Source organism: Rattus norvegicus, chromosome 3 (genome assembly GCF_036323735.1).
Source record: "Rattus norvegicus strain BN/NHsdMcwi chromosome 3, GRCr8, whole genome shotgun sequence".
Classification (NCBI taxonomy): domain Eukaryota; kingdom Metazoa; phylum Chordata; class Mammalia; order Rodentia; family Muridae; genus Rattus; species Rattus norvegicus.
In genome coordinates, this window is record NC_086021.1 from 185,704,386 (window position 1) to 185,731,210 (window position 26,825).

Here is a 26,825-nt window from a genome sequence, read left to right on the forward strand (position 1 = left end):
GCGTGGGGATGGTTGGGACCTGGAGGGCAGTGTTAGATCCTGGGTGTCCACATACAGTCAGGTCAGAGATCCCTTCTGGAGGAGAAGTGACGTACAAGGGTGTCGTCTGGTTCAGCCTGGGCCAGAGGAGGACGTGGACCTCCGTCCACCATGCAACTTAGCCTCTGCTTTTCCTTGTGGAACTACAACTTATGCTCAAGTCCACACATGTACAACGTTGGGTTCCGTGGCATCTATGGGAGCTCCTCACTGCAGCCTTCATCACAGGGTGATTTTAAAATGTTTTCTTCACCACAAAGGAAACCCTGTTTCCCTTCATCCATCATGGAATCACACTGCACTTCCTCCCTCAGCCTGGGAGCACCCATGTACTCTCCACCTCTGGATTGTCCTGTCCTGACCTTTCATAAAAATAAGGTGTGTGTGTGTGTGTGTGTGAGTATGTGTGTGTGTGTGTATGTGCATTGTATATGTAATGTGTACTTATGTGTGTGTATCTGTATGTGTGAGTATGTGTGCCTTGTATGTGGTATATGTGTATGCGAGTGTGTGTATGTATTATGTGTGTATGTATATGTGCATTATATGTGTGATGTGTACGTGCATGTGTGTGTATTGTATGTAGCATATGTGTGTGCAAGTGTGTGTGTGTGGTGTGTGCACTGTATATATGTGCATTATATGTGGTGTGTGTGCACATTGTGTGTGATGTGTTTGTGAGTGTGTCAGTGCATAAGTGTAGTGTGTGTGATGTCTATGTGTATGTTTGTGTGCTGCTATGAAGCCCATACCACGTAGAAGCCAGAGGAGGACATTGGTTGTCCTGCTCCATCACTGTCTCTCCCCAGTCCTAGAGCTGAGCTGGCAGCCAGTAAGCCCCAGCTATCTTCCTGCCTCTGCCTCCCACAGTGAGTGCTAGGGTTACAAGCCATGCTCAGCCATGCCTCACCTTTTACTTAGGTGCTGGAGATTTTAACTCAGAGTGAGCTTGCAGAGCAAGTGCTTTGATCTTCTGAGCTTCTCTTCAGCTCAGTGTGTGGTCTTCTAGGATTTAGGGGTCTTATATGGCATCTGTTTCCAGGGTTCTGCCCTGCCACAGTCTGCTCCCCATTATGGCGGAATCCGTTCCATCTATAGATTTACTGCACTGTGTGTCTCACTGCTGAACTCGTGGGCCGTCTCACCGCACGGCTGTTCCGTGCCAGTCTCATGTAGATTGTGTTCTCAGGAGTTAGACGATTAAGTGGTAACTGTTCATCCTTTAAGTGAACTCCCAGCCTCTGCTTCTGAACCCCAATTCCAAGTCCCAGGTGTGTGCGAGGCTCCTGACATCTCTGCCTCACCCTCATTCACAGTTGACCTAGATGTCTCTGACAGTCACCATGTTGAGGAAGTTAACCACGGTAAAGCCAGCCACCCCCACAGAGAGATGAGTGGGCTCAGGAGAGGGGTCCCCACAGAGGGATGAGAGGGTTCAGGAGCAGGGTCCTTTCCTCCATCCTAACTTGGGCTTATTTCAACCTGGAGCGAGGTCTGGCCCTCTTGGCCTGCATTACATTTTCTTAATGGATGAGGGAAGGAATTATTTCAAAGGCTGAGACCAGGATGAGTTGGGGGCGGGGCTCAGTTTGGCTGAAACGTTTAAACCACACTTGCAGGCTTTCCTGCTGGGCTACCACTGTGATCAAAGACCCTTTGTGTTGTACCAGCAGCTGGAGAGTGAGGAGTTGGAGGGAGGGAGGCAGCTGAGCCAGTCTCTGCTCTGTGCTTGGGGCAGCTGACCAGTGTGTGCCTTGTCTGACTCTGGTCTGAGCGCCTCTGCTTTGAGTGGCTTCAGGGACTGGTGCTGGTTCCTTCCTTGGAGAGGCCTGAAGCCTGTGGTGTTCAGGGTCCTGTGGAGGCTGGTGCATGTAGAGCCTTTCTGGGGTATTTGTCTCTGGGCTGTACACTCAATGGACACACACACACACACACACACACTTGACCTCTTCAACCTCCATGCCTTTCCATGCTGTGGAGAGATGAGTGGGTCAGCTGAATATGTTGTAAATTTTTTAAAAATTTTTATACTGGATTCTGGCTCTTTGGTTTAGGGTGTCTTTTCATCTTTATGTATGTGTGCAGTACATATGTGTTACATGCACTTGAGTCTGTGTGTGTGTGTGTGTGTGTGTGTGTGTGTGTGTGTGTGTGTGTGTGTGTATGTACGTGTACATGGAGGTCAGAGTCAGAAATTATCTGGTGCCTTCCTTTGTAGTTCTCCAGCTTACTGCCTCGAGTCAGGGCCTCTCCATGAACTGTTAGCTCACCCTTGAGCCAGCATGGCTTGCTTGCCAGCAAGCTCTTGAGATCTGTCTTTCCGTGATGCCCAATGCTAGGGTTACAAGCTCGCATAGCCTTTTTACATGGCTAGTGGAGACTCAATCTCATGGTTGTCAAGCAAGTGCATGACCCACTGAATCATGGCCTTTGATCAAATTCTTAATAAAAAATAAGTAAGGGTACAGTTTGGTGGCATTGAGTGAAGTGGTCCTGACACACTGAACCACCACAGCCAAGGCCAGATCACTTCTGCCACTTTGCAGGAAGTAAGGGACTCTCCTCTCCTTCCCCTGTCCTGGTGGCCTGTGGGAGCCACTAATCCTGCCTTGATTCTTACAATGGGGTCCTGAGCTCTCCAGCCACCTGAGCTGGCTCCTCTCTGGGCTGCTGACCACAGGTATTCTGTGCTGCCAACCTTGGTGCTCTGTTCTGCTTCCTCAGCAGAGGATATGTGTCCCCCTGGACACCTCAGGTTGCACTTCCTACCTAGAGAATAAGCCCTATGTGTGAGTCAGGTATGTATTCAGCTGCCCCGGGCTCGGGTCTTGTGGAGTTGACAGGAGTATAGTTCTTGCCCGTGCGAGATTCTGCACACTCGTGTGTTGGTTTATAGATGAAGCTCAGTGAGGTGTGCAAAGGACTTAGCACAAAGTCAGCTGGCGTCAGAGGCCCAACTGGCAGTCACCTTCTTACTTTGGGGCAGTTGAGGTCAAGTTCACACCACAGTGACATGGCCAGCTTGTGGCATTCAGTACACGTGCGTGGCCATCTAGCCATCTTCTGTGTCTCTCTAAAGTGTCCCACGGCACCCAGGGAAGATGCAGCGCCTCAGTTCCCCCAGCCTCTGGCAGCCACTCATGCTTTCTGTGTGTAGGGCTTGACCTACATATGAACTCTCTCACACACAGTCTTTTACAATTGGTTGTTCATAGTTTGGGGATTGATCCAGGTTGTAGAATGAACCAGTCTGTCCTGGTGAGTCGGTACACCCAAGTAGGCCACGGGGGGGCGGGGGGGGGAAGAGTTCAGTATAGAATTAATCACCATCCCAGCGATTCCAACACTTCAGATGCCCGAAAGACCTGAAAACAGAGACTAAAGGCTATGGCAGTTCATCAGCAACGTCACAGCAGCCACAGGGGCCAGCTCCCTAAGTGGCAGTCACGTGGGCTCACAGATGTGACATGACCTCACAGTGCCATTTTGTTGCCTTGGATTGCCTTTGTTTGAACTTGGTTAGTGCCTGCTGGTTCTCCATTGTATTAGCTTTCCTGGAAGACCTTCCCTGGTGAGGAGACCCATCAGACGAGATCGGGCGCGTTCAGGGTGGTATGGCCGTAGACGAGACCCATCATTTTCTAACCACAGAGCCAGCCTCAGTCTTTCTCCTGATTCCTAACACTCATGAATTCATCCTCTGATTCCTTCTAAAGCATGTGTCAGGCGCCTCCTTCAAACAGGGTCACTAAAATGAATGGGAAAACAGACAATACCAAGTCTGTGAGATAGCATGCTTTCCCAAGATGTGCATGTGCAGTGTGTGTGTGTGTGTGTGTGTGTGTGTGCACATGCATGTATGTGTTTGTGTGTCTGTGTGTATGCATGTACATGCGTGTTCAGAGTTGACTATGATGTAGGGTGCTGAGGAGTGGAGTGGTCATTTAGGGTTCAGTTGCTATATGAGTTGCTGGGGTCAGTGTTTAGGACCTGTGTGGGGTGCTGGAGTTACCAACAGTGTTTGCCTCCTCCCGGGAGGAGGAAGTATTGTTTGGGGATATGGGGAAATAGCCTTCTTGTAGGGCTGCCAATCTGGGGTGTAGTGCTGGGAGGACCTAGAGGAAATGTGTGAGGTCATGGGAGATGGGAGCTTTCCAAGGTTTGAGGACAGGGTAGTACCATGCAGTCTCATAGGTGGGGGGCTACAGATTTGTATATGTGCAGAAGGCATGGAGGGTGGGCATTGATGGGACCAATCCAGTTTGAGGGAAATGGACACCATGAATATCCTGTTCTGGTATCCTCTTGCTGTCTCCATTGCCTGCCCCCAGACTGCACACAGATAGAGTTGATCTCATCATAAGATGGATCAGAGCTGCCAAGAGTCAGTGTCAGGCACCAAGAAAGTGAGAAATCAGTGGTGCTGTGTGCCCACCCAGGTCTCCATGAAACCTGAGGGAATGGAGCCCCCAGTGCAATGAGAATTGGAGGAGCTGGCTCTAGGGAGATGGGGAAGGGGGCTGGCCATGTGTTGCCTAGTAGCCTAGTGGGCTAGACCTCTCTGGGCATAGAAGGCTCGTTCCTCACAATGCTGGTCATCTTCAAGGTCACCCAGCAGACGGCCACCAGGAGTTGTTCCTGCTAGACAGGCCCCCATCACAGTTGCCGGCCCCTCTGGTTCTGTTGGACATCTCCGTCTCGCTCTGCTGCTTCCGTGACTATCACCAAAGGAAGCAGGGCCAGCAGGGTGGGAGCCTGAAGCAAAATCAGTTCCTGGGAAGATGCAGTGCACACACACGCCTCTATGTGCTTCTTGGGGTCCTTTGCTCCTGCAGGGGAAGTCTCTTCCCAGCACAGCGAGTCCTGTGGTCACCAAATTTATAGAATTTGTGAAAAAGCCAAAACCTGGTAAACCTTCAGGGACAGGCTATGTCCCGGAAGATTCTGAGATGTACGTGGACAGGTTTCCATGGATGAACTTAAAGCTGAAAAAAATATATCCTGGCTTGTTTGCCTGTGGTACTTACCGAGCCCTGGAGGGGCCCCGCTGGGCTCTGCCTTATGGCCTTTACTTCATCTTGATCCTCATAGTCAAGTAGCCATGATGGATATAAAATGAATAAACCTATAATTCAAAAGTGAATTATAAATTGAGCTAAAGGTCTGCTTTCAGGGTGGGCAGAGCCAAAGACCCAAGCCACAGGCTACATGGGGACAGTAATGAAGGCATGGGCTCTGGGGAATGGAAAAAAACCAACTCGGAGCTTCAACCAGTTATGTCCTGCCTTTATAAAAGGAACCAATAGTAATTTTTTCCTGAAGACATTTCCTTAGGGCCCACCCAGAGCAATGGTTGTACACTGGACCAAACCTAGGTTTTTATCAATAAAGTTTTATTAAAACATAGTCACAAATTGATTTGCTTATCATCTCTGGCCAAGTCTCTGCTCCCACAGCCTGCCCATTAGGTAGTCAACAGAGCCCTTGACATTTGTTTCCTGTCCTTTAGAGCAGACATCCGTCCATCACTGACCTCAACATGAGAAAGGGGCCTTTAGAACACAAGCCTTCTGGCTTAGAATCTCCCAACATTAAACAAAGCAAGATACCTGCTTTTGTGTATATAGCTGTGTGCACGTGTATGCAGATGTAGTCACACTTGTATTCGAGTATGCAGTACACACTCAGGTACATGTCCCACAAATGTGTGGAGTCCCACAGATGTGTAGAGGCCAGAGGTCACCCTCACATGTTGTTCTTAGGAAGCTGACTGTATTTTTTTAAGAGAGGGTCTCTAACTGGGGCTTGGGGCTCGATAGTTAGGCCAGACTGACTAGCCAGAGAATGCAAGTCTACACAGCCCCAGCTGGCTTTTTATGTGGGTACTGGGGATCGAATCAGTTCCTCTTACATGGGAAGCACTCTGTTCATTGAGCTGCCTCCCTTGCCCCAGGATGCCCTCTTTTAAAATCAACCTTTGCTTGTCTGCAGCTGTCATTGGCATTATGGAAGGAGCAAACCTTGCTTTCTGGTCTTAGAACGTTCGGGCATGCGGATTTTGAGTAAGACTTTTGCTTAGATCTATACTGGAGTCCTGGTCTCCCTACATGCTTTCTCCCCCAACCCCGCTTATTCTGTGAGACATAATTTTTTAGAATGTCTCTAGAAGCTGCTTTTATCCCTTGTGAAGATGGAGACGGCTTCTTGCCTGAGCCTTTGTCTGGGAGTTTGCTCTGAGAAAATCTCGAAGCATCTAAACAGCAGAGTCCTGGTTGTAACAATTGCCCCCCCCTCCTCCTTCTCCCCCTCCCTCTCCCCCTCTCCCCTCCTCCCCCTCCCTATCCCCCTTCTCTTCCTCCCCCTCCCCTCCTCCTTTCCCCTCCCCTCCCCTTCTTCCTCCCCCTCCTCCTCCTCCTCCTCCTCCTCCTCCAAACCCCACCCCCTCCTGTCTAAACTCATGCTTCAACCCCCACCCAGCATCTCCAGGGCCTCCAGAGTCACAGATCTGCATTCTGTTTTGCCTGGGGAACTGGCCATCTGCCTGGAGGCCTGGCGACCATTGGCAGAATCACGGTCTGATCCTGAGCAGATGGCACTCTGGTTAGAGCTCTGTCAGTCCCACAATTCATCTGAGCTGGGAAAAGCTGCTTGGGTGATATCTCCATTTTCCATCCGGTGTCAGAGGTGGTAATGGTGACCAATTTTCTTGCCTTAACTTCAGTATTACTTCTGGGTACAGGGCCTTGGGCACCTGAGAGAATAGTTTAGAGGTTTTCGGAAGCAACTTCTGGTATAATCTTGGAGTACAGATAGTAGGAAGACTTTTGTTTTCAAAATAAGAAATGGTCATTTGTTAACACGAGTACGCTGAGCCTGGCCTTACAGCTGCCGTTGTGTTCGGCAGTCTTAGGTAGCTGTTCCGGTGTGTGATCGAATAGTCTGACTAGGATTGCCTACCACCAAACTTCTCAGAGAGAAGATAACACAAGTGTCATGAGTTAGTAGGTGACACTAGTTGATACTGCTGACGATGAACTAGGTCAGATAGCCTGGGTTCTGTTGCTCAGTCATAAATGTCAGTTATCTGCTTTGAACTGCGGCTCTCTGTCTCCTGGAGATGCTAAAGCCAGAAGGACCCGGAAGTTTTCAGCAGCCTCCCCTTGGACACCCAGGAATGCGCAGAGTTAGGTGTGCACTGCTGCTGTTACACTTCTAAACGGAGCCAACCTCTGTCTTTTCTTCCCTGTGCTTGCACCTGCCAATGAGAGGGGTATCGAGTTTCGGATGGTTTTATATGGGCGGAGCCTGTGGTTGATGTGGGCAGGGCCTAGGGTTGATATGGGCGGAGCCTGGACTTGATGAGTGTGGGGCCTGGGTTGATGTTTGTGGGGCCTGGGTTGCTCGGGAATTCGCAGCCCTAGGAGTCACAGCAGACCACAGAATGTCGCGCCTGCTTCCGAGTGTTTGCCCAGCCTTGTTCTCTTCCCTTGGTCTCATTCACCTTTCTGTTATGACCACTTGCAGTTTCCAGCGTGGTGCAGAGCTGGGAGCTGTGTGGGTCTAGGAGGTGTATTTTCTTATAGAAAGACCTCTGTTTGCTCCACACTGAAAAAGTCTTAGGGAGGGGTTTCTGTAAAAGTGAGCTATGATGGTACCCGAGGTGTGTGTACGGATAAGCTCACCCAGAGGACGGAACTTTCTGTTTTTAGAAACAGAAAGGCATAAAGTATTACTGTCCCTACTTTTTAAATAAACATCTAGCATCCCTAAATGCCAACCCTTACCCCCGGCAGTGGCCACTTACTGCCTCTATACTAAGCCGTGTGATTATGAGAGACCTGTAGGGGGCGCTAAGCCTGCCTCTGAAGGTTGTACTAATCTGGCCCAGTTTGGCCCCTGTTGAGCATGTGTGACACCATCCAGCTGTTGCAGTCACTCAGCAGTTCTCCAGATGTGGAGGCCACAGAGGGGGTGCTTCTGCGTGTGAGATTTAAAACATTCTAAGCTTGATTTTGTAAGCCCTTACCCTGCACACTGGGCATCTAGGAATGGCTGTCAAAACCTTGTGTCTGATGCCTTACCACAGGAAATGGGCCTCTTGGCCCCTGAGGCTTCCCAAGATTTTGTTCCAAGTCACATTGGTGGTTATCCCCAAGTACCCATCTCCCCGCTCCCTTTTCCCTCTGATGCCAGCTTGTGATCGGCTGAGGGGGGAGTGTACAGGGGTTAGGTGAGGACTCTGGCTCCTGTCATCCACTACATAGTCACCGTTTATGACCTGAAGAGTCTTATACACAGTGGAGCTCTTTCTAGAACTGTTAGGGTTGGAGCCTGGGAACTGCAGCCCTGACAAGCCAGGTTTGGACACCGGTCTTCCATGAGACAATTAAAGGTAAAGTGAGAAGGGAGAAAAGAGATTTATTCAAGGTGGTCCACACTAGGAAGAGGAACAGATCCCCAAGTCCATCTTCCTAGTCCTGATAGGAGATTTAGCTTTAAATAGAGGGCAAGTGATCTGCTTGGCTAATCTCTCCTGGTCAAGGTGTGGTCCCGCCCATCACTGACCTGTCACTATCTCAGGTCCCACCCATCACTGACCCATCACTGTCACTGGTCCTGCCCATCACTGACAAGTCATTGTCTCAGGTCCTGCCCATCATTGACAAGTCATTGTCTCAGGCCCCACCCATCACTGACCTGTCACTATCTCAGGTCCCGCCCATCACTAACCCATCACTGTCTCAGGTCCTGCCCATCACTGACCCATCTTTGTCTGGGCTACACTATCTTCTGCAGGGGGTCTTGATAAGCCATCAGAACTAAATGAAATCCTTGGAGAAAGAAGTTTCTGTGGCTGGCTACAGGCTTCCACCTTTTCCTCCTCTTCCCAGCATGAGCCTCTTGGGGAAGGAGTCATATTTCCCTGGAGTCCTTTGGCTCGAAGTCTGATAGCCAGACAAGGGGGCACAGGTTTCTGCAGAACGTCTTAGTTTCTTCTGCCAGCACTGGTACAAGAATGAAAATGGTGCTCCACCTGCTGGGGTCGGAATGGGATAGAAGTTTATAGTTGATGTCAGGAGTGCAGGGCAGAGCCTAGCACATAGCAGGTCCTCTGTGTCCATTACCATGTCCTGTGACAAAGTCCTGGGCCTTCAGTCATCTGTCTGCCTGTGACATCCACCATGGTCTCAAGGCTGATCTTATTACACAAGGCCCCTCAGTCACTCCCTGTTGTTTTCAGGACACTTGTCAGAGCCACATTATCAATCTTGGCTGAGTCTTCTGTTCTCTAAACTCCAGCCTACGATCTTTCAAATTCAAGTGCACCGACCCCTGCTGGCAAATCAGTTTTTCACGCACCAATAGTTAACATGTGTGATTTTTTTTTAATTAAAGATTAAACTGCTTATTTCCAGTCAGTGAGATGCTGTTGTTGATAGGTGATGGTTTGGTGTGTGCTTGTGTGTGGACAGTGATCATGAACTGATGCCATGGTACTTCTGTGCTACATCTGGGCTCTCCAGCATTTGACCTGACTCTATCCCCACTCTGCACCCCTAGGAAAGCCAGACTTTGTTAATCTGCACCCTTTACCCCTCCTCTCATCACAACTCCAGTGCCTGAGTGCAAAGCTGCCTCACTGACACCACCTACAGCAGCCTTTGAAGCACTTTCTGAGAGTCCCCTCTGCAGGGGGTTCTGTCTTAGCTCCCCATGGTTTTTCTTGTGGTTAGCAAGCTCTATCATAGGGATGGTGCCCCGCATCGCTTCAGAACACTCAGACCTGGCACTGTGCTTCGTCCCATTGTGATGTTCCTTTGGTATAATCTGTGGGATTATGGGATAGGGAAGGACTCTGTACAGAATGCAGAGTTCTAGGTCACGTTCCTCAGTTACTATGGACTTCCTCATCTGACCTGTTATTCGCTCGTGGATATGTGTACGCAGAGAAAGGAGAAGACTCCTTGAAGAATGGTGGCACTTGTCACTGTCTGGAAGCCTGAGCTGTCCTGACACACATCGGCTCTCTTCAGACCCTTGATTAATGAGTCCGTGAGTGAATGAATAAAGTCGTAAGTAGAAAGTGATCTTCCACTGTGCTCTGGTGTACATGGTCCCTGGTCACCTTGAGGCCACTGGGTCACAAGTGTCTGACGTTATTCCCCCAGGAAGGTAGGGTCTCTTCCCACTGAATTTAGAAGAGACTTTGTCTTGGAGAGAAGGAAAGAGAGGATGAAGCTGCTAGGGAGAAGCAGAAGTGCCTACTGTCATGATGCTTGGGTATCAGAGTGGTGGACTAGGATGGTCCTGGCTCCAACCTTTGCAGTTGTGTATCCTGGGATCTCTGGCTGAGCTAGTGTTCATTCAAGCAGCCTTGAGTGTTGCAGAATGACTCGCAGGGCAATAGGTGAGGGAGGGGACAGGAGCTCGGAGGCCAAGGGCACTAGGAATAAGGGCTTGGAATCAGGATCTCCATGTGGTAGGCAAGGAAACCAGCTCTGAAGTTCAGTGAAGCCAGCCAGGTGTTGATCTAGAATTGCTTTGAACTCTTGCCTCCATGGGCACTGTGCATGGGTCACCTTGATCCTGAGGTGGGGCAGGTGGGGCTCGAGGTGTTCAGGAAGCTAGACATGTACCTGCGTGCATGAGCAAGTCTTCAGAGTAGCATAGTCTTTCCATCACTTGGGGACCTCAGGAAGGAAGCCTCAAGGTTAAGACAGGAGCACAGGAGCACGTGGGAGGCAGCCACTAAATGTGGAAGCTGGTGTTACAGCAATTAGCTGCTAATGCCTCAGAGGTGGCAGAGGCAGCCCAGCAGTTAGCACTGCTGTGTTACCCAGAGACCTGCTAATGGAACCCACTAATGAGACCTTTGCACCTCCCAGAGTCTCTCTGCCAGCCGAAGGTGGTATCTGTTACTCCAGGGAGAGGCTCCAGGGAGAACTCAACAGAAGACAACAGACAACTGGATGCTCACCTGTCCCCTCCCTCTGTCGACGCACGCATGCTCCTAAGTATTTACCAAGATGGGACAAGGCTTATGCCCAGTGTATCAGCACAGTCACTGGGGTGGAGGTGGGCATCTGGTGGGCTGCTGCATCTGCTCAGGTAGCAAGGCTCTCTCTCCTGTTCAGTGAAGCCCCCATACACCCCACCTCCCTCTGCTTGAGATGACAGTTTGAAACATTCATAAAAGACATGCATGGTGACCTTTCTGCTCCTGGTCTCCCCCCTCCCCGCCCCCCGGCCCTGGGTTTGAAACACTCAGAGTGGGAAGAAGCAAGGGGCCCAAGTACACAGCTTTCAGACATTTGCAAGCTTGGGTCAACCCTCTCCCATAAATCTCTTTGATTCCCTGATGGTGTGAGGCCATGAGGAACAACTACCCTGTCCTATGTGAGTCACTGGATAGCACATATGGGGTTCCTGAGCAGATCATGCTGAAATAGCTCCCCGCTGAATCGTTGATTAGGGTCAAGTGCCTCACGGAGCCCTGCTTCTCACCCTCCGCCAGCCCTCCTGTGAGACACCTTCCGACCTGCACAGTCCATTCCGCAGGAATATCCACTTTCTCTGATATTTAGCAGCCCGGCTCTGCACCAGCCTTTCCAATATGTCCTGCTAGCAAGGCCAGCATGCAGCCCGGACTCTGAATCAGGATCTCCCTGGTCCCCATCTCACATGTAGTGTGCTTACCGTTCCCTGAACCCCGAGGATTGGGCCTCCTCTCCCCGATCGGAACCCTGTCCTCCTGGAGCTTCCGGTAGGGAGGGGATGAGGATGAGAAGAGTGGAGGCCTCCATGATCTTGCAAGCACACGTGAATAAGCACGTGATGTGGCACTCATGGGAGGGTATGGATGGGTGAAGGCAGATGGAGGATGTCGTGGACCATCTTCTATAGGTGAAGACCATTCGTCCCTACTAAATCTCTCTATTCTCTGTCACCACAACCCCAGGAAGGCAGGTCTATGCCTTCCCTTCCTCTTTGTACTCTGTAAATGAGGCAAATCCCTGATGCACAGCTGGTGCACAGTGCATATTTGCAGAACGGTTGAGTGGGTGAGTGAATGAATGAATGAATGAATGAGTTCTTCAGTGAGGGGAGGAATGTCGTCTGATTAGTAGCCAAAGTGTCCCTTGCTTTCCTCTCTGCAGTGGGGATGAGTGTGTCAGAGACCCAGGATGCCCTCCCCTACCCGCATGCTGGCTATGGAGGGAGGGAGGGTTAGAAGTGGAAGGTAAGTGAGCTAGCCAGCCAGTGACAGTATTGATGATGGTGATGAGAATGTTGGAGGAGGAAGAAGACATGGGTAAGGCAGAGGAGAAGAAAGAGGAGGTGGCTAGGGAGAAGGAGAAGAAGCTGGCCCTCCTGCCTACTCCTCCTCTCTCCATGTTGAAGCAAGTCACATGTCATAGCGAGGACGGAGATCCCTACTCACCATGACAGACCGGAGATTAGAGAGGACATAAAGATGCTAGGAGAATGACCAGCACTTTTTTCTACTAGTAAGCATCAGAGCCAGGATGGAGGCCAGGGTTGGCTCTGGCCTCCTTGTTTTAGCGGTTGCGCCAGCCATGAGTGTGTAGTACCGTGAAGGCTGGGCGGTGGCCATGTAGGGACGAGGCAGAGCACAGACTACATTGGTCATTTGTCTTCCCCAGCCAGGGAACACTGGCGCTGGAGCTGAGCCGGAAGTCAAGTGAGTGGCTTCCTATGTCTGAGGCTCACAGAACACAGGTAGAAGCCTAGTGCAAGCATCTTGGGGTGAGATGCTGGCCAATTGGCCAGGGTCCTAGTGGTTTGGGTCATTAATGGAATATTTCGACTGACTTGTGGTTTAATCTACTCTTAACGTAGCCCAGCCTGGTTTTAACCCTCCTGCCTCTGCCTCTGTAGATTTTCGTACTCACTTACATGGTGGTTTTGACCCACTGGTTCTCCTTGAGTCTGTCTTCCTGTGTGCACATGAATTCACTTGAACCTCAACTATATCTGTACCCTGCCTGGGGAGAGGAGGAACCAGTTCCCCATGGATCTGAGGCAGGCAAGCATCAAATTAAATGAGTAACCTGGAGGGCCACTTATTTGGGTTATGCACGGCCCTCTCTCTAGCAACACATCCTGTTATTAGATCCTTCTAGTAACATATCCCCACCCTGACTCCCCTTCCCCCAGATTCCCTCTGAGACTCCACTCTCCTTCCACAGTGTGTGCCTCTGGTGGAGGTTACAAGGTACAGAGGAAGCAGGATACTGTGCCTTCAAATGCGTTTGTTGACGTCCCTATCACGTGAGCTGGAGGTTTAGGAGACTTGGCCTATTCCCATCCCGTGTCCTGCTGTGCCAAGAATGTTGCTGTGACCAACGGACTGGCAGTTCCATACCCATCTGGCACCAGTGGGCGGAGGAAGGAAAGGAAAGGAGGATCATGGGATAGATTGCCGTGGGGAAGGAGATCCCGTCTGTATCCTGCGTGCACTGTGCGGCCGTGGGGAGGCAACAACAGGAGGTCCAAGCCTGAAGGGCATCTTTGAGCTGCCCCTGTCCCCGATATGTTCTGTTCCCCACTGTTTGCCTGGTGTTCGGTCCACCTGTGACACTTCACTGGGGAATAGCATCTTGGGAGCCTCTTACTTATTAGTCAGTAGTAGCTGCAGGGAGGTGGCAGGGAGGAGCAGCCCTAAGCTCATCCTGAGTAAGGCATGTGAAGTCACTGCTCTGAGAACCTGCAGGAGCTGCAATGTGCTGGCCTGTCCCATCCCAGGCCACACTCGCAGACAGAGAAAAGTCTGCTAGGGGATCAATCGCTGACTCCATGCTCAGCCCTCCTCAGTTGAAGCTGGCCTTAGACAGGGCACCTCTGGGTGCTACCACATGCTAGTCCTGTCTACAGTTGCAGCACCTGCCACAGGCTGTCCCTTCCCGTCTAAGGTTGCAGAACCTGCTTTGCAGATGGGTTACAATGGACCACTCTGTGGTAGAAGGGGGCTGGTGGGCTGTAGAAGCTTTGACTGACAGCTTTCTGGGGGAATTTTGACCCATGGAATTCTGAAGGCTGCTCCCCCTCTCCCCTGCTGCCGCCTCTCACCACCTCCCAGAGCCTGTTGCTTCTGAGCCTTATCCTCACACCCAGCCCTCTGCTTTGCCAGACTATGCAGGCCTTGTGGGACTCTGGGGTCTGTTTAGACCGAGAGTCTCAGCCCTTCCCTGGTGGCGAATGGAACCCTGGCTGTGGGAGGATCAGGGTTTCGGTGTGGTCATGGACATGGTGTCAGGGCTTGGGTCAGCGTCCAGCATTTAGAGTCAGGCTTGTAACGTCTTCCCAAGAGACAGGGGAAGCTTGAATCCAAGAAAGTGGCTGGGACTCAGGTCATTGTCACTGCTGGAAGTGACAACATCTCTGCCTGGGGAGGGTCCTCCAGGGTGGTGCTTGGACTCTTGTTTAAGCTGTGACAGCTACATAGGGATCCAGGGTGAGCAGATGGCTATGGTATCACCCTGGGTCTGATCGTCTCCAAAGTCCTTTCATGTTCGTTGAGTTTTGTTTTCCATCTGAAGAAAGCTTCTAACAAAGTCACAATTGTCAGAGGCTCTGAAATGTCCTATGGGGTGTGTCTCTCTCTGCCCAGACCCCACAACCAGCATTTGATTCTCTACAAATGCATCCTTTGCACACACCAGCTTGGGCCTGTACAGGTCTCCCTTTTATATCCCACATATATGTAAGCCTGGCCTGGAACTCCTAATATAGCCCAGGTTGGCCTGAAACTCTCAATGTAGTCCAGCCTGGTTTAACCCTCCTGCCTCTGCCTCTGCCTCTGTAGATTTTCGTACCCACTTACCTGGTGGTTTTGACCCACTGGTTCTCCTTGAGTCTGTCTTCCTGTGTGCACATGAATTCACTTGAACCTCAACTATATCTGTACCCTGCCTGGGGAGAGGAGGAACCAGTTCCCCATGGATCTGAGGCAGGCAAGCATCAAATTAAATGAGTAACCTGGAGGGCCACTTATTTGGGTTATGCACAGCCGTCTTCTAGTAACACATTTGGCAGCCCAGCTCTGCCACCTGCTTGAACTAACCACACACACCCTTTACAAACAGTGTTCCTAGCAATCTGAGCCCCCTCAAAGCCCTGTATCGGGTCACACACACCCTCCTCTCTAAAGGAGGGGTGCTTTCCCTCCCTTGACAACTACCAAGCTTAATTCTCTTACATCCAGGTCTGAGACTAGAAAGAATGATCCAACCTGAAGGGATTTGGAAGCACCTTCACAGTGAGGCAAAGTGTGCCCTCAAAAGTGAGGACTAGAGAAAGCCCCCTATTTATCATCTCATGCCTACGCATAATTAGACATGCGTGCAATAAAAATCTGATGCGTTATGAGAAGGGATGTGCACAGTGGAGACATGACTATATGACCTAATTTGTCAGAACAGAGAAGGGCATCGTGTGCTTCTCAGTAACCAGTCCTTCCTTCTCTCAAATTCACAGAAGGAACCCAAGACAATATGTTATTGGGTCCTTGACTCGTGGGACCTGCTGCTCCCTTGCATCCCTCTGCTTTAAGTAAAGCTCCCTCACTACTTTTGCAAATACCAGTTGGCTTTCATGTCAGGTCCTTGAATAGGAGACCAAGAGTCTAGGAACACCTTGCCCAGACCCTGAGCGCAGGAAACAGGCTAACCTGCAGGATGCTGTCTCTAGCATGACACACTGCGCTGCCTGGAGCTTCTTGGAACAGCTAATGTACACCCTCCACTGCGTGCACTTGTCTTAAGTCACCAGCCAGGAGGGACCAAGAGCAAAGATTCTTCCCTTCATCTATTCATGGCTCAGGTTTGTTCTGCAGCTGTTCCCTGTGGTGATCTGACGGGCAGAACTGGGTGTGGTCTGCAGCTGGGCCTGGTCTGTGCTCCGCTCTGGGGTGGCTGATGACTAGGAGAAGGAGATTGGGGGGACTTTGTGGTTCCTTGATGCCTGTGTGCACAGTGCTTAAGCCAAGGGCTCAGGCCAGTCTCTGCTGGAACAGAGTAAAAACTTCCTGGGGGGGGGGAGGGGTGATTCTTATCAGAGTACATTAACATCCAATGTCTGCATTTAATCCACAGTCCACACGAGGCATGCCTCTCAGGATAGCTATGGGTACAGCCCAACACTTAGATGACAATATTTGGCCATCCCTTGCTAAGGTAGAGGAACGCTGGAAAGGAACGCAGCATGGGCAGTAGGCAGAGCATGGGCAGTAGGCAGAGCATGGGCAGTAGGCAGAGCATGTACAAAGGTCCTGTGGCAGAGGGGAGCTAGTTCATCATGCAATCAGCCAGCCTTTAGACCACCATGGTGAGGAGGTGGGAAAGGCAAGTGATCAACTGCACAGATAAGCTGCCTCCTGTGTGTATTCTGTCAGAAGGAAGCCCAGGGAGGGACTACAGCCTTGACAATTCCCTAAGCTGTATGCATTAAGAGGTCCCTTAAGGTAAGATGGTCACCTAGGTCCCCAGGAGCCTGAAATCATCCCATGAGACCCTTCCCTGTTCTCACTTTGCAGATGAGATGGACCAAACTCCCCCAGCACGCTCCGAGCCTCTGGTCTCAGGGATTCGAACTCCCCCTGTGCGGAGGAACAGCAAGCTGGCCACGCTGGGCAGGATCTTCAAACCCTGGAAATGGAGGAAAAAGAAAAACGAGAAGCTGAAGCAGACAACGTCAGGTGAGGCCCCAGTGAGATGAGAGTGGCACGGGCAGGGGTCCCCACACCACACAACACATCACACAACACTCCACACAATGTCACACAACACAGCACATAACACGCCACACAACACTCCACACAACACATCATACAACACGGCACACAACACGGCACACAAAACATCACACAACACAGCACACAACACTCCACACAACACTCCACACAATACATCACACAACACAGCACACAACACACCACACAACACGCCACACAACACGCCACACAGCACATCACACAACACAGCACACAACACGCCACACAACACGCCACACAACACTCCACACAACACATCATACAACACGGCATACAACACGCCACACAGCACATCACACAACACAGCACACAACACTCCACACAACACTCCACACAACATATCACACAACACAGCACACAACACAGCACACAACACACCACACAACACGCCACACAACACTCCACACAACACATCATACAACACGGCACACAACACTCCACACAACACTCCACACAATACATCACACAACACAGCACACAACACACCACACAACACGCCACACAACACGCCACACAGCACATCACACAACACAGCACACAACACGCCACACAACACGCCACACAACACTCCACACAACACATCATACAACACGGCATACAACACGCCACACAGCACATCACACAACACAGCACACAACACTCCACACAATACTCCACACAACATATCACACAACACAGCACACAACACAGCACACAACACACCACACAACACGCCACACAACACTCCACACAACACATCATACAACACGGCACACAACACGCCACACAGCACATCACACAACACAGCACACAACACTCCACACAACACATCACACAACACAGCACACAACACAGAACACAACACACCACACAACACGCCACACAACACTCCACACAACACATCATACAACACGGCACACAACACGCCACACAGCACATCACACAACACAGCACACAACACTCCACACAACACTCCACACAACACATCACACAACACAGCACACAACACAGCACACAACACAGCACACAACACTCCACACAACACCTCACACAACACAGCACACAACACAGCACACAACACAGCACACAACACGCCACACAACACTTCACATAACACATCATACAACACTCCACACAACACATCACACAACACATCACACAACATGGCACACAACACAGCACACAACACGCCACACAACACAGCACACAACATGGCACACACCATGTTACACAACATGGCAAACAACATGACACACAACATGCCACACGTATGTGCATGTGCGTGTGTGTGCGTGTGGGTGTGTGTGTTTGTGGATTCGTGTACCATGCTGTGCCTGGTGCCTGCAGATGTCAGAGAAGGGGATCATATCCCCAGTAACTAGAGCTACAAACAGTTGTCAGCTGCCAAAGTGGGCGCTGAAAACCAATCCCAGGTCCTCTGGAAGAACAGCAGTGCTCTTAGCGGTTGAGCCATCTCTCCAGCCTCGAGGACTGCTATTCTTGCTCACACATCACACACTGCAGAAGTCCTCAGCTCACCAGTGACTGAGCCATGGCCATGACCCTCCCATTCAGACCAAGCAGGGGCCTGGTTATGGTGCTCCCTGCTCTTAGGATCCGCCTGTGGTATTAAGGGTCATGGTGCGTCCCCCCACCACCTCCCACCCAAGGATCCAGAGGTTCCCCACTCACTTGTACTGCAGCCTTATACCCAGCTGGTCCTAGCTCAGTGGGAAGTGGGGTTGCACCGTGTTGTCTAATTGCCTCTGCCTCACCAGCATCGACCATATAAACTACACCCCAAAGCTGCACTGTGGCATGGAGTCCATGATGGAATGGCCAAATGAGAGGCCACAGCATCACGTGCGCTGAGCAGGGAACCCCCTTCTTTGAGGGAGAAAAATGATTCAGAGAGGAGGCTGCTCACCCAGGGCAGGGAGGGTTGGTCTTGAACACTGGCCACCAACCCTGAGCTCTTTCCAAGCTCAGGGACCTGAACCACCAACCCCAGAAGCCAGGAAGCCTGGGCCTCAAGGCCCTCCCCCTGAGCCCCTTGCCTATTAGCTGCAGCTGTAAGCAATTAGTGAGGTTGCTGTACATGTGGAGTTAGTCCCAGCCCCCAGGGACATGCCTGGCAAGTGCCTGTCTCAAGCCATTGCCTCTGGGGTCCCAGGGGCCCAAGCTTCCTGCTCAGCTCTGAAGAGCCACGTGCCTGGCGCTGGGGGGATGGTGGAGACAAAAGCCCAGGCACTCACTTGCACCCAGCCTGGGGGAGGGGCAAAGGACGCCAGCAGCAGAGGGCTCAGCATTCACTCTTGTGTATGCAACTTACCAAATTATTTTAATCACTCAAGAAGTTGACTGACAAATTATTCTTGACAAGAATGAAAACAGGATGAACTGTTTAAGAATTCCCCAGTATCTCAAGTGTGCCAGGCAGGAAGTAGATAGAAAACCATGCTCCATCCCCAGGGTCCTGCAGAGGGCGACAGTGCACAGGAAGCCAGGGGCTGGGGCAGGTGACCTCTACCTTTAGGTGCATGGAATAGGAAAATGGACAAGATGGCATGAGTGGCTCTGGGCCCCAAGGTTCTGCAGCACTGATCCTGGCTGGAGTTGTCAGCAGCTCTGGGGACTCTGGAAGGGCTCGAAGACCCTCAGGGTGACACCTTGGGTTCCTAACTTAGGCATTTGGAAATTGGTAAACAGCACTGGAATCCCACAGCCTCCCCTCCTCCCTCAGCCTGCCTCCCCTTCCCCTCAGCCTGTCTCTCCCTCCCACCTCAGCCCGCCTCCCCTTCCCCATCAGCCTACTTCCCCTCCCCACTCAGTCTGTCTCCCCCCTCACCTCTCAGCCTGCCTCCCCCTCCCCCTCAGCCTGTCTCTCCCTCCCACCTCTCAGCCTGCCTCTCCCTCCCACCTCAGCCTGTCTCTCCCTCCCACCTCTCAGCCTGCCTCCCCCTCCCCCTCAGCCTGTCTCTCCCTCCCACCTCTCAGTCTGCCTCCCCTCCCCCTCAGCCTGTCTCTCCCTCCCACCTCTCAGTCTGCCTCCCCCTCCCCCTCAGCCTGCCTCTCCCTCACCTCTCAGTCTGCCTCCCCCTCCCCCTCAGCCTGTCTCTCCCTCCCACCTCTCAGTCTGCCTCCCCCTCCCCCTCAGCCTGTCTCTCCCTCACCTCTCAGTCTGCCTCCCCCTTCCCGTCAGCCTGTCTCTGCTGCGGGTTTCAACATGTCTAGTCCTGACATTAAGATGACATAAAGCAGAGATTTTTAAGCTTTAAAGAGCAAACGGGTCTCCTGCCTTTAGCTGACTTTGGGTCATCAGTCAGACCTGAGGCTGAGCAGGCCATGTCCTATGTTTCAGCCTGCCCAGAGATGATCAAAGGAGGATTAACCTGAATGCCTCAGACCCTCTCCCCTTCTCTCCCCACAAGACTGTCTTCTCCCTCCCCCCAAGACCAATCCCCCCCATCTAGCCTGTCCTCCAATCCACCCTCATTGTCCCCTCCTCCACCCCATGCTACTTGGAAATCAGTTTGGAAGTTGAGGCTACAGAAAGGAACTTGGCTGAAAGTTATCTTGGTCCGGAAGCATCCTGTATCCCTGTCTGTCTTTCATGCAGGTGACCCCAATAGGTTCCCTTCCCTGGTTCTGTTCCACACTTCCACCTGACATATTTGTCCTCTCTGCCACCCAGGTCTGCTGGTCACAAGTAGAGACCAGACCTGTCCTGCTCAAAGCTCTGCCAATACTCAGTACACACAGTAGGTGCTTAGTCAATGTGAGATTGGGTTTAAAGTGTGGAAGGCCTTATCATCCCAGCCCCTGCAAGGATGGGGACAGATGGGGTTTTCCTCCAGGTACTCCCCGAGTCAGGACATGGCTTGACATCCACGCTCAGGAACACTTTAGAACACACCGTTGGCATTGTCAGCCCTTGTGGGCTTGTGTCCCATTGTGAGCCCTTGTGTCCGAGCTCTGACAGGTGGGCCAGCTGAGTTCTTAACCACCTGTCAGAGTGTTCCACACAACCAGTGGCTTTGGGACCCCACTCACCAGCAGGCTCTACCCTGGGCTCTTAAAGCGAGTATCAAGATCTGAGAAGCTGCTTTTGGGTTTTGTATTTGAGGTTCATCTGTGGACACAGGAAAGGTGTGTGTGTGTGTGTGTGTGTGTGTGTGTGTGTGTGTGTGTGTGTGTGCGCGCGCGCGCGTGCGCATGCACATGCACATGCTCCTGGTTGGTAGAATCTGGAGGAGAAGGTGGGTGAGGCTTCAGTGCTGGTGGCTTTGGCCTTGGGGTGGGAGGCCACAAGGAGAATTATTTCAGGATAAGAAAGGAAAGAATTTGCAAGCTATGTTTCATCTTCTGTCCCTCTGGCTGTGGGTCATTGGTTGGACCTGAGTCAGGGCAGGTCTGTCCTGTGTCCTAGCATGCCTTCTGGGAACACCCCAGGAACAGTCAGAAGAGGGTTAACCAGAGTGCCTCTGGTGGTGGGTCCTTTGAATGCTCTTATTCTGGGTTGGCTGGAAGATGTTTGCTGAGGAGAGATGTGCTGTCAGTGAAAGCTAGCACTAGGAAAAGAAGCGTACCCTGAGCTCTGGGGTTGCAATGAGGGTGCTTCCTCATCTGTCACAGAGGGGTAGAGGTGAACATGATCAAGGAGCCGGAGTCAAGGAAGGTGTCACGAATGTTCATTGCAGAAGTGATCTCTCAAACACGGTCCTGAAGCCGCTTTCCTATGGCCAGAGTCTTGGACAATGCTTAGCAGATCACTTAGGTAGAAAAGGCTCTGGCAGTGGACAGGTCCCCAGCCTCAGACATCTGCTATCTCCCTGTCTCTTCCTGTTCACCCAAGCGCGCGTGACAGTGGTGCAATGGACCTGGGCTGCTTTGGGCTGTGACTTAATTAGGTGCTTCTGTATCCTGCAGCACTGGAGAAGAAGATGGCCGGTAGGCAAGGCCGGGAGGAGCTGATCAAGCAGGGGCTGCTGGAGATGATGGAGCAAGGTAAGAGGGTCCCTGGGAGGGTGGCAGACCTGAGTGAAGCCCACGGGGACTGTGACATGAGGCCCATGGTGGACCCTATCAAGTTCGATGGCTTCCAAAACTCAAGAAATTCATTAGAGGAAGGAAGGGACGTCCTGTGGTAGAGGTCTGTTCTCCAGGGTAGCCTCCAGGGGTAGACCAATGGCCTCAGTCAGGAGCTGAGGTAGCAGAGCCCCCCTCCTCCATGGCCATGTCTAGTGACCATCCAGCAGGGCACGGGTGGAAGGAGCTCCTCAGTTTGTTGTCTGTCTCTAAGTGGCAGCCATGACTTTTAATTTAAGTGCAAGTTTCCTTTATGCTCACACATTAGATCCTCAGTTTGAACAAATGGTGGCCGTACCTGTGACAGTCACGTGGCTGACATCTCTGACTGGCTAACATTTGTGACAGTCAGGCAGGGCGAGGCTTTCCACATACCTTACCTTTGAGTGCCAATGTCGCCCCCTGTTTGCAGACATGAATGTGGGATCCACCCACAGCTGTAGCACTCAAGGAGAAGCCCCATGCAAACATGGGTCTCCCAGTGTTGCAGGTTCCAGCCAAACTGTGTTAAGAACCATGTCTGTGTGCTCAAGTTGGTCAACGTCCTCAGCACAGGTAAAGGAAACCACCACACTTAAGTCCAGAATTCTCTCGCCATCTTGGGATCCCGTCAGATCCTGACCCTTGCCCTCTATACTTTGTGACTCTCTGGGTCTATAATTCTTGGCTGGTGGTGGTAGTGGGGGAAGCTCACAGTCCCTTCTTCTTCTAAAATCTCTCTGGGCCCTCCTTAGCGAGGAGATCTGCAGTGCTTGTGTGTGTGCATCAAACTCCTGTCTCCCCTTTCGCTGGTGTCTGTGATTTGGCCCAACGACCAGGAAAGGGAACCCAGGAAATGAGTCTTTTCTGATGTGGCTGAAGCCCACAGCCCAACTGTGGCCTAACTCCTCATGTTACCTCCCTTCCTGAGTTTTGGCATCCATTACTGTGATGATACTAGGTTCAGGGGGCAACCAGCCATGGTGAGTGTTTATGCCTTCAGCGCTGTGTGTCACATATAAGAAACCCCTGCCCCATGGCCCCATGGCCCATGGCCTGAAGGTGTTGCATGCTCCACTCTGACTCCTCAGGGGTTGGGAGAATGTCACTGCTGAGCGGGAATGTGAAGTGGTTTTAATTTGGAATGGGTCCTCAAAGTACCCAGAGTTGTGTGTGTGTGAGACGCACATGCATGTCTCTGCACATGCTCAAATGTCGGAGGTTGGCTTTCGGCGCCTTGCCCCCTCAGCCTTTTATGAGACAGAGTCTCTCGTGGATTCAGCTGGGCTGGCTGGACAGCGAGCGCCATAGATTCCCCTCATCTCTGCCTCCCTGATGCACTGTGCCCATCTCTTTGTGAGGATCTGGGCTGGCAGGACAGGACCTTCATCGACAATTCTGTGTCTGCAGCCCCAGGTTTTTCCATTTAGATCTTGGGTAGGGGAAATAAAAACAACTGTGTACCTTTAAAATGTTATATTCGATGAATAAAGGGGAGGAAGTGACAGTGGAAGTTTGGTTTTGGCCAACCACAAGGTTCTAGTTTGAATAGTGGAGAAACGAAACTTCTAGGAGGAATGCCATGGGCCTTACTAAACCCCATGTGTGTGTCAGGCGGGTGAAGTCAGACCAGAGTCCTTTGTGCGTGCACAGCTACAGCCAGGCCAGTGGGACTTCAAAGCCATATCACAGACCTCCCAGCTTACAGAGGAACGGAGGCTTAGGAGGAAGCGAGCTAACCTTCCTATCCTATTTTAGGACTTGGAGTTGCGTTTGCCTTTCATTACTATAATGCAATACCAGAGGCAGGATAGCTTTATAAAGAAAAGAGGTCTGTTTAGCTCACAGTTTGGAGATTCCAGGGTGTGGTCCTAGAATGCTCACTTCTGACAGTGGCTTTTGTTATGGATCGGAGATGACATGACTGTAGAGTCAGGTGTCTGAACACGGTGTCAAGGGGCGGGGAGGGGACTTACACAGCAGGTAATATTTTGGAAAGTGGGTCATTTAGGTGTGGGTCCTAAGGTGTATAGCTTAGTCCGGCTTCTAGCCAGGTCTCTCTGTTTGTTGACCCTCAAAGGTGGAAGCAAGCCATCTCAAACCTCCAGAGCAATCAACACACACCCATGCCTTTCCTAACATGATGAACGGTAACTCAGATAATCTGTTCCCATAAAGAGTTTCTCACTGGGTATTTGGTTGTGCTGATAAGTCCCTAAAACAGCCTTCTTGCCAGCAGAGTGCCAAGGTAGCACACAACATTTGTGAGCCAGTGCTAAGTGTCTAAAACTGTGCATGAGCAAATCTGCCTCAGTCTCAGGGTTTCTCCTAGGCTCCATTCACATGGCCTCACAGAACCTCCCAACCACTTCCCAGTCACCTACTATTGGGTTAAGTTTCTATCTTCAAAATGCCATTAACCTATCACTTTAGGACTTAAATTCCTGCCAGTGTTTCGGGGGGACAGCTGATCACAGGGGGCATGAAATATGCTGTGGTCACCCACCTCTGCTCGTCTGAGGCAGAAACAGCCGCAGAGAAACACACACTGAGCAGGCATGACTGTGTGCCAAGAAGCTTCATTTATGGGTGCAAAGATTTGAATTTTCAATCTTTTTCATGAATCACGAACTATTATCTTTCTCTTGGTTTCCTTCCCAACCATTTAAAGATATGAGATCCATTCTTAGTTCAGGGACATGGAAACAGGTGGAAGACTGGCTTCGGCCCAGCTGCCGCCCACACTCCACCCTTTCAATCTTGCAGAGGGACTGGGCCAGGGACTAGAATGGCCCAAATCAGTCTCCAATCTAGATAGCTGAACCTTCAGGTACTAACAGATGCTGCAAATGACTATGGCGTACCCACGAGGTACCAGGGTCTGGATCAGTTGACAGATACACCAGCTACTGAGACACGGTCCTCCCCCAACACAGATCCTGTGGGACACAGGCATTAGGGGGGCCCTACAAATGCAAATCATAATGACTGAATCAAGAATGGTAAGGAAGGACACACATGGGGCACTTGGAGACCACGTCATAGGGGATGAGTGACAGGAGGTCTGAGGGATGTTGCTTATGAGTTAGGGGCCAGGTTGGTTTTGCATTTAGTTGCACAGGAGTACATGAGAGGTAATTTTGTCCCGCACTGAACATGGAATCCAGGAGATGACTCCTGCGTGCAGGGCTAGCGATCTGCGCCCCCCTGGGCCACACCTGGGCACGTTCAGGAGTTCTCTGCTGTCAGCAGTGCTTAAATTAAACGCTCTAGGGGCCATGCACTGATAAGCCTCCCCAGCCAACTATACCTTTTTACAGAGAAGAAGGTGGGGAAGTACCTGGTCATACATGTTGGAGACGGAGTCACTAGGTAACTCCAGGAGCAGTGAGTACCAGGCCCCAGGGTGCAGGGGGCTCAAGGAAGGGACCAGAAGGCAGGGGGTTGGAGGGCAGCAAGGGAGATAAGGGGCTTGGATGCAAATGCCCTTTTCTTCCCTCTTGCATGTATGCATGTACCAGGGCTGGACTGACAGGGACATAGCCAGGCTGTCCCAGGGAGAGGACCTGGGAATCTTCAGGGAACTAGTCCTTGCCTGTGAGCAAAACCAGGTGTCTCAGGCTGCAGGGACAAGGGCCACAGGTTTAGCTCTGAAGGTGGGGCACTTTCTCCCCAGGACTCCCACGGGGCAGAATCTTTTGCATTGTTTTAAATGTGCCTCATGAAATACTTGTAAAGGCTGGTGCAGCCCACTGGGTGAAGTGCTGACCCTTCCAAAGCAGCAGTGACCCAGGACTCTGACAGCGCTTAACTGCTGCACTTTCCCAGGTCAGGAGCTCAGAAGACCAGCAGGGATCAGTGTGAGACCGACCGCTGAGGGGATCACGGCACCTCGTCTTTCCCCGTAATGGCTGTGGGTGTGGGGATAGGGGTGGGGACAGCTTTTCTGTCTGCAGGTTATGGATTCTGGCTCAGCTGCACCTTCTCCCAGGCTAGTGGGAGCAACATGCGGCCGTGGGTGCCCCCTTGTGGTCAACTGCTCTCACAGAGCCTGTCACACTGAGGCCAGACTTTATTGCCAAGGCAACTCAGGAGCCACGAAAAGAGAGGGAGGGAAAACCTGACCACGATGTCCCCAGACACACCCAGAAGCCTTAGTAGAAACAAGGACTCAATGCTCAGTAATGAAATCTGCCGTCTTCTTGGAAAGCCATGCACCTCACACTCATACCTGCAAGTGAACATAAGTGCACACTCTCCCTGGAGCTTGCCTCTGAAAGTCAGGCAGACAGAGCACTCGGCCTCAGAACAGAGCTGGTAGGAGAGACCCTGTAGGCAGCCAGGAGTGTGAGCTGTGCTCCAAGGTTAACAAATACACATCATGAGTCCCCTGGCTCTGTCCCTTGCGTCTCTGCCATGCCGTGCTAGCATCCCTCACATGGGCTGGCAGTATGCTGGGATCTTGTTGGCAGCACTGTCAGACAACTGCTATGAGGAGAGGTGACCTTTTCCCACTCTGCTCCCTTCATGTCTGGGACTGTCTCCAATAACCTCCTTGATTAGGAACGGGGTCCTGTGCATTTCTGGTGCAGACACTCCTCATTCTTTGAATGGCTTCCTTCCCTCAGCCTGCACCCATGGACTTGATGTTTTCTTCAATGACCTAAGGACTCTCATATCCTGGCACTGGGTGTTTTATAAGAGACATATTACATTAGTGCTGTGCTCATTGACACGGGTGTCAGGAGGCTCTCAGGGGAGCGAACACAGGGGAAGTCTGCCTGGTCTCCGTGTGTTTGCACGCACATTCCCTGGCATGCACACATGTGCTCCCACTGTGAACATGCATGTACGTGTTTCTGTGGACGTCTGTGTTTCTGTGGATGTCTGTGTTAGGTCCCTTTCATAGAGGTTCACGTATAAAACGTGCACAGCTCTATGTTCCCCC

General features: G+C 51.5%; 1 protein-coding gene across 6 annotated transcripts in view; it reads left to right on the forward strand.

Annotated features, from left to right (window-relative positions):
* Phactr3 (phosphatase and actin regulator 3) overlaps positions 1-26,825 on the forward strand; it is a 219,271-nt gene that overhangs the window by 122,252 nt on the left and 70,194 nt on the right. For 5 of the 6 annotated variants that reach the window (XM_063284233.1, XM_039105551.2, XM_039105550.2 and 2 more), the window contains 2 exons: positions 16,595-16,756; positions 21,740-21,817. In XM_063284233.1, coding sequence (XP_063140303.1) covers positions 16,600-16,756; positions 21,740-21,817 — 235 coding nt within the window. In that variant the 5' untranslated portion in view covers positions 16,595-16,599. Of the gene's footprint in view, positions 1-10,089; positions 10,113-16,594; positions 16,757-21,739; positions 21,818-26,825 lie in introns of those variants that run through there. The other variant, XM_039105553.2, reaches the window with a different exon arrangement.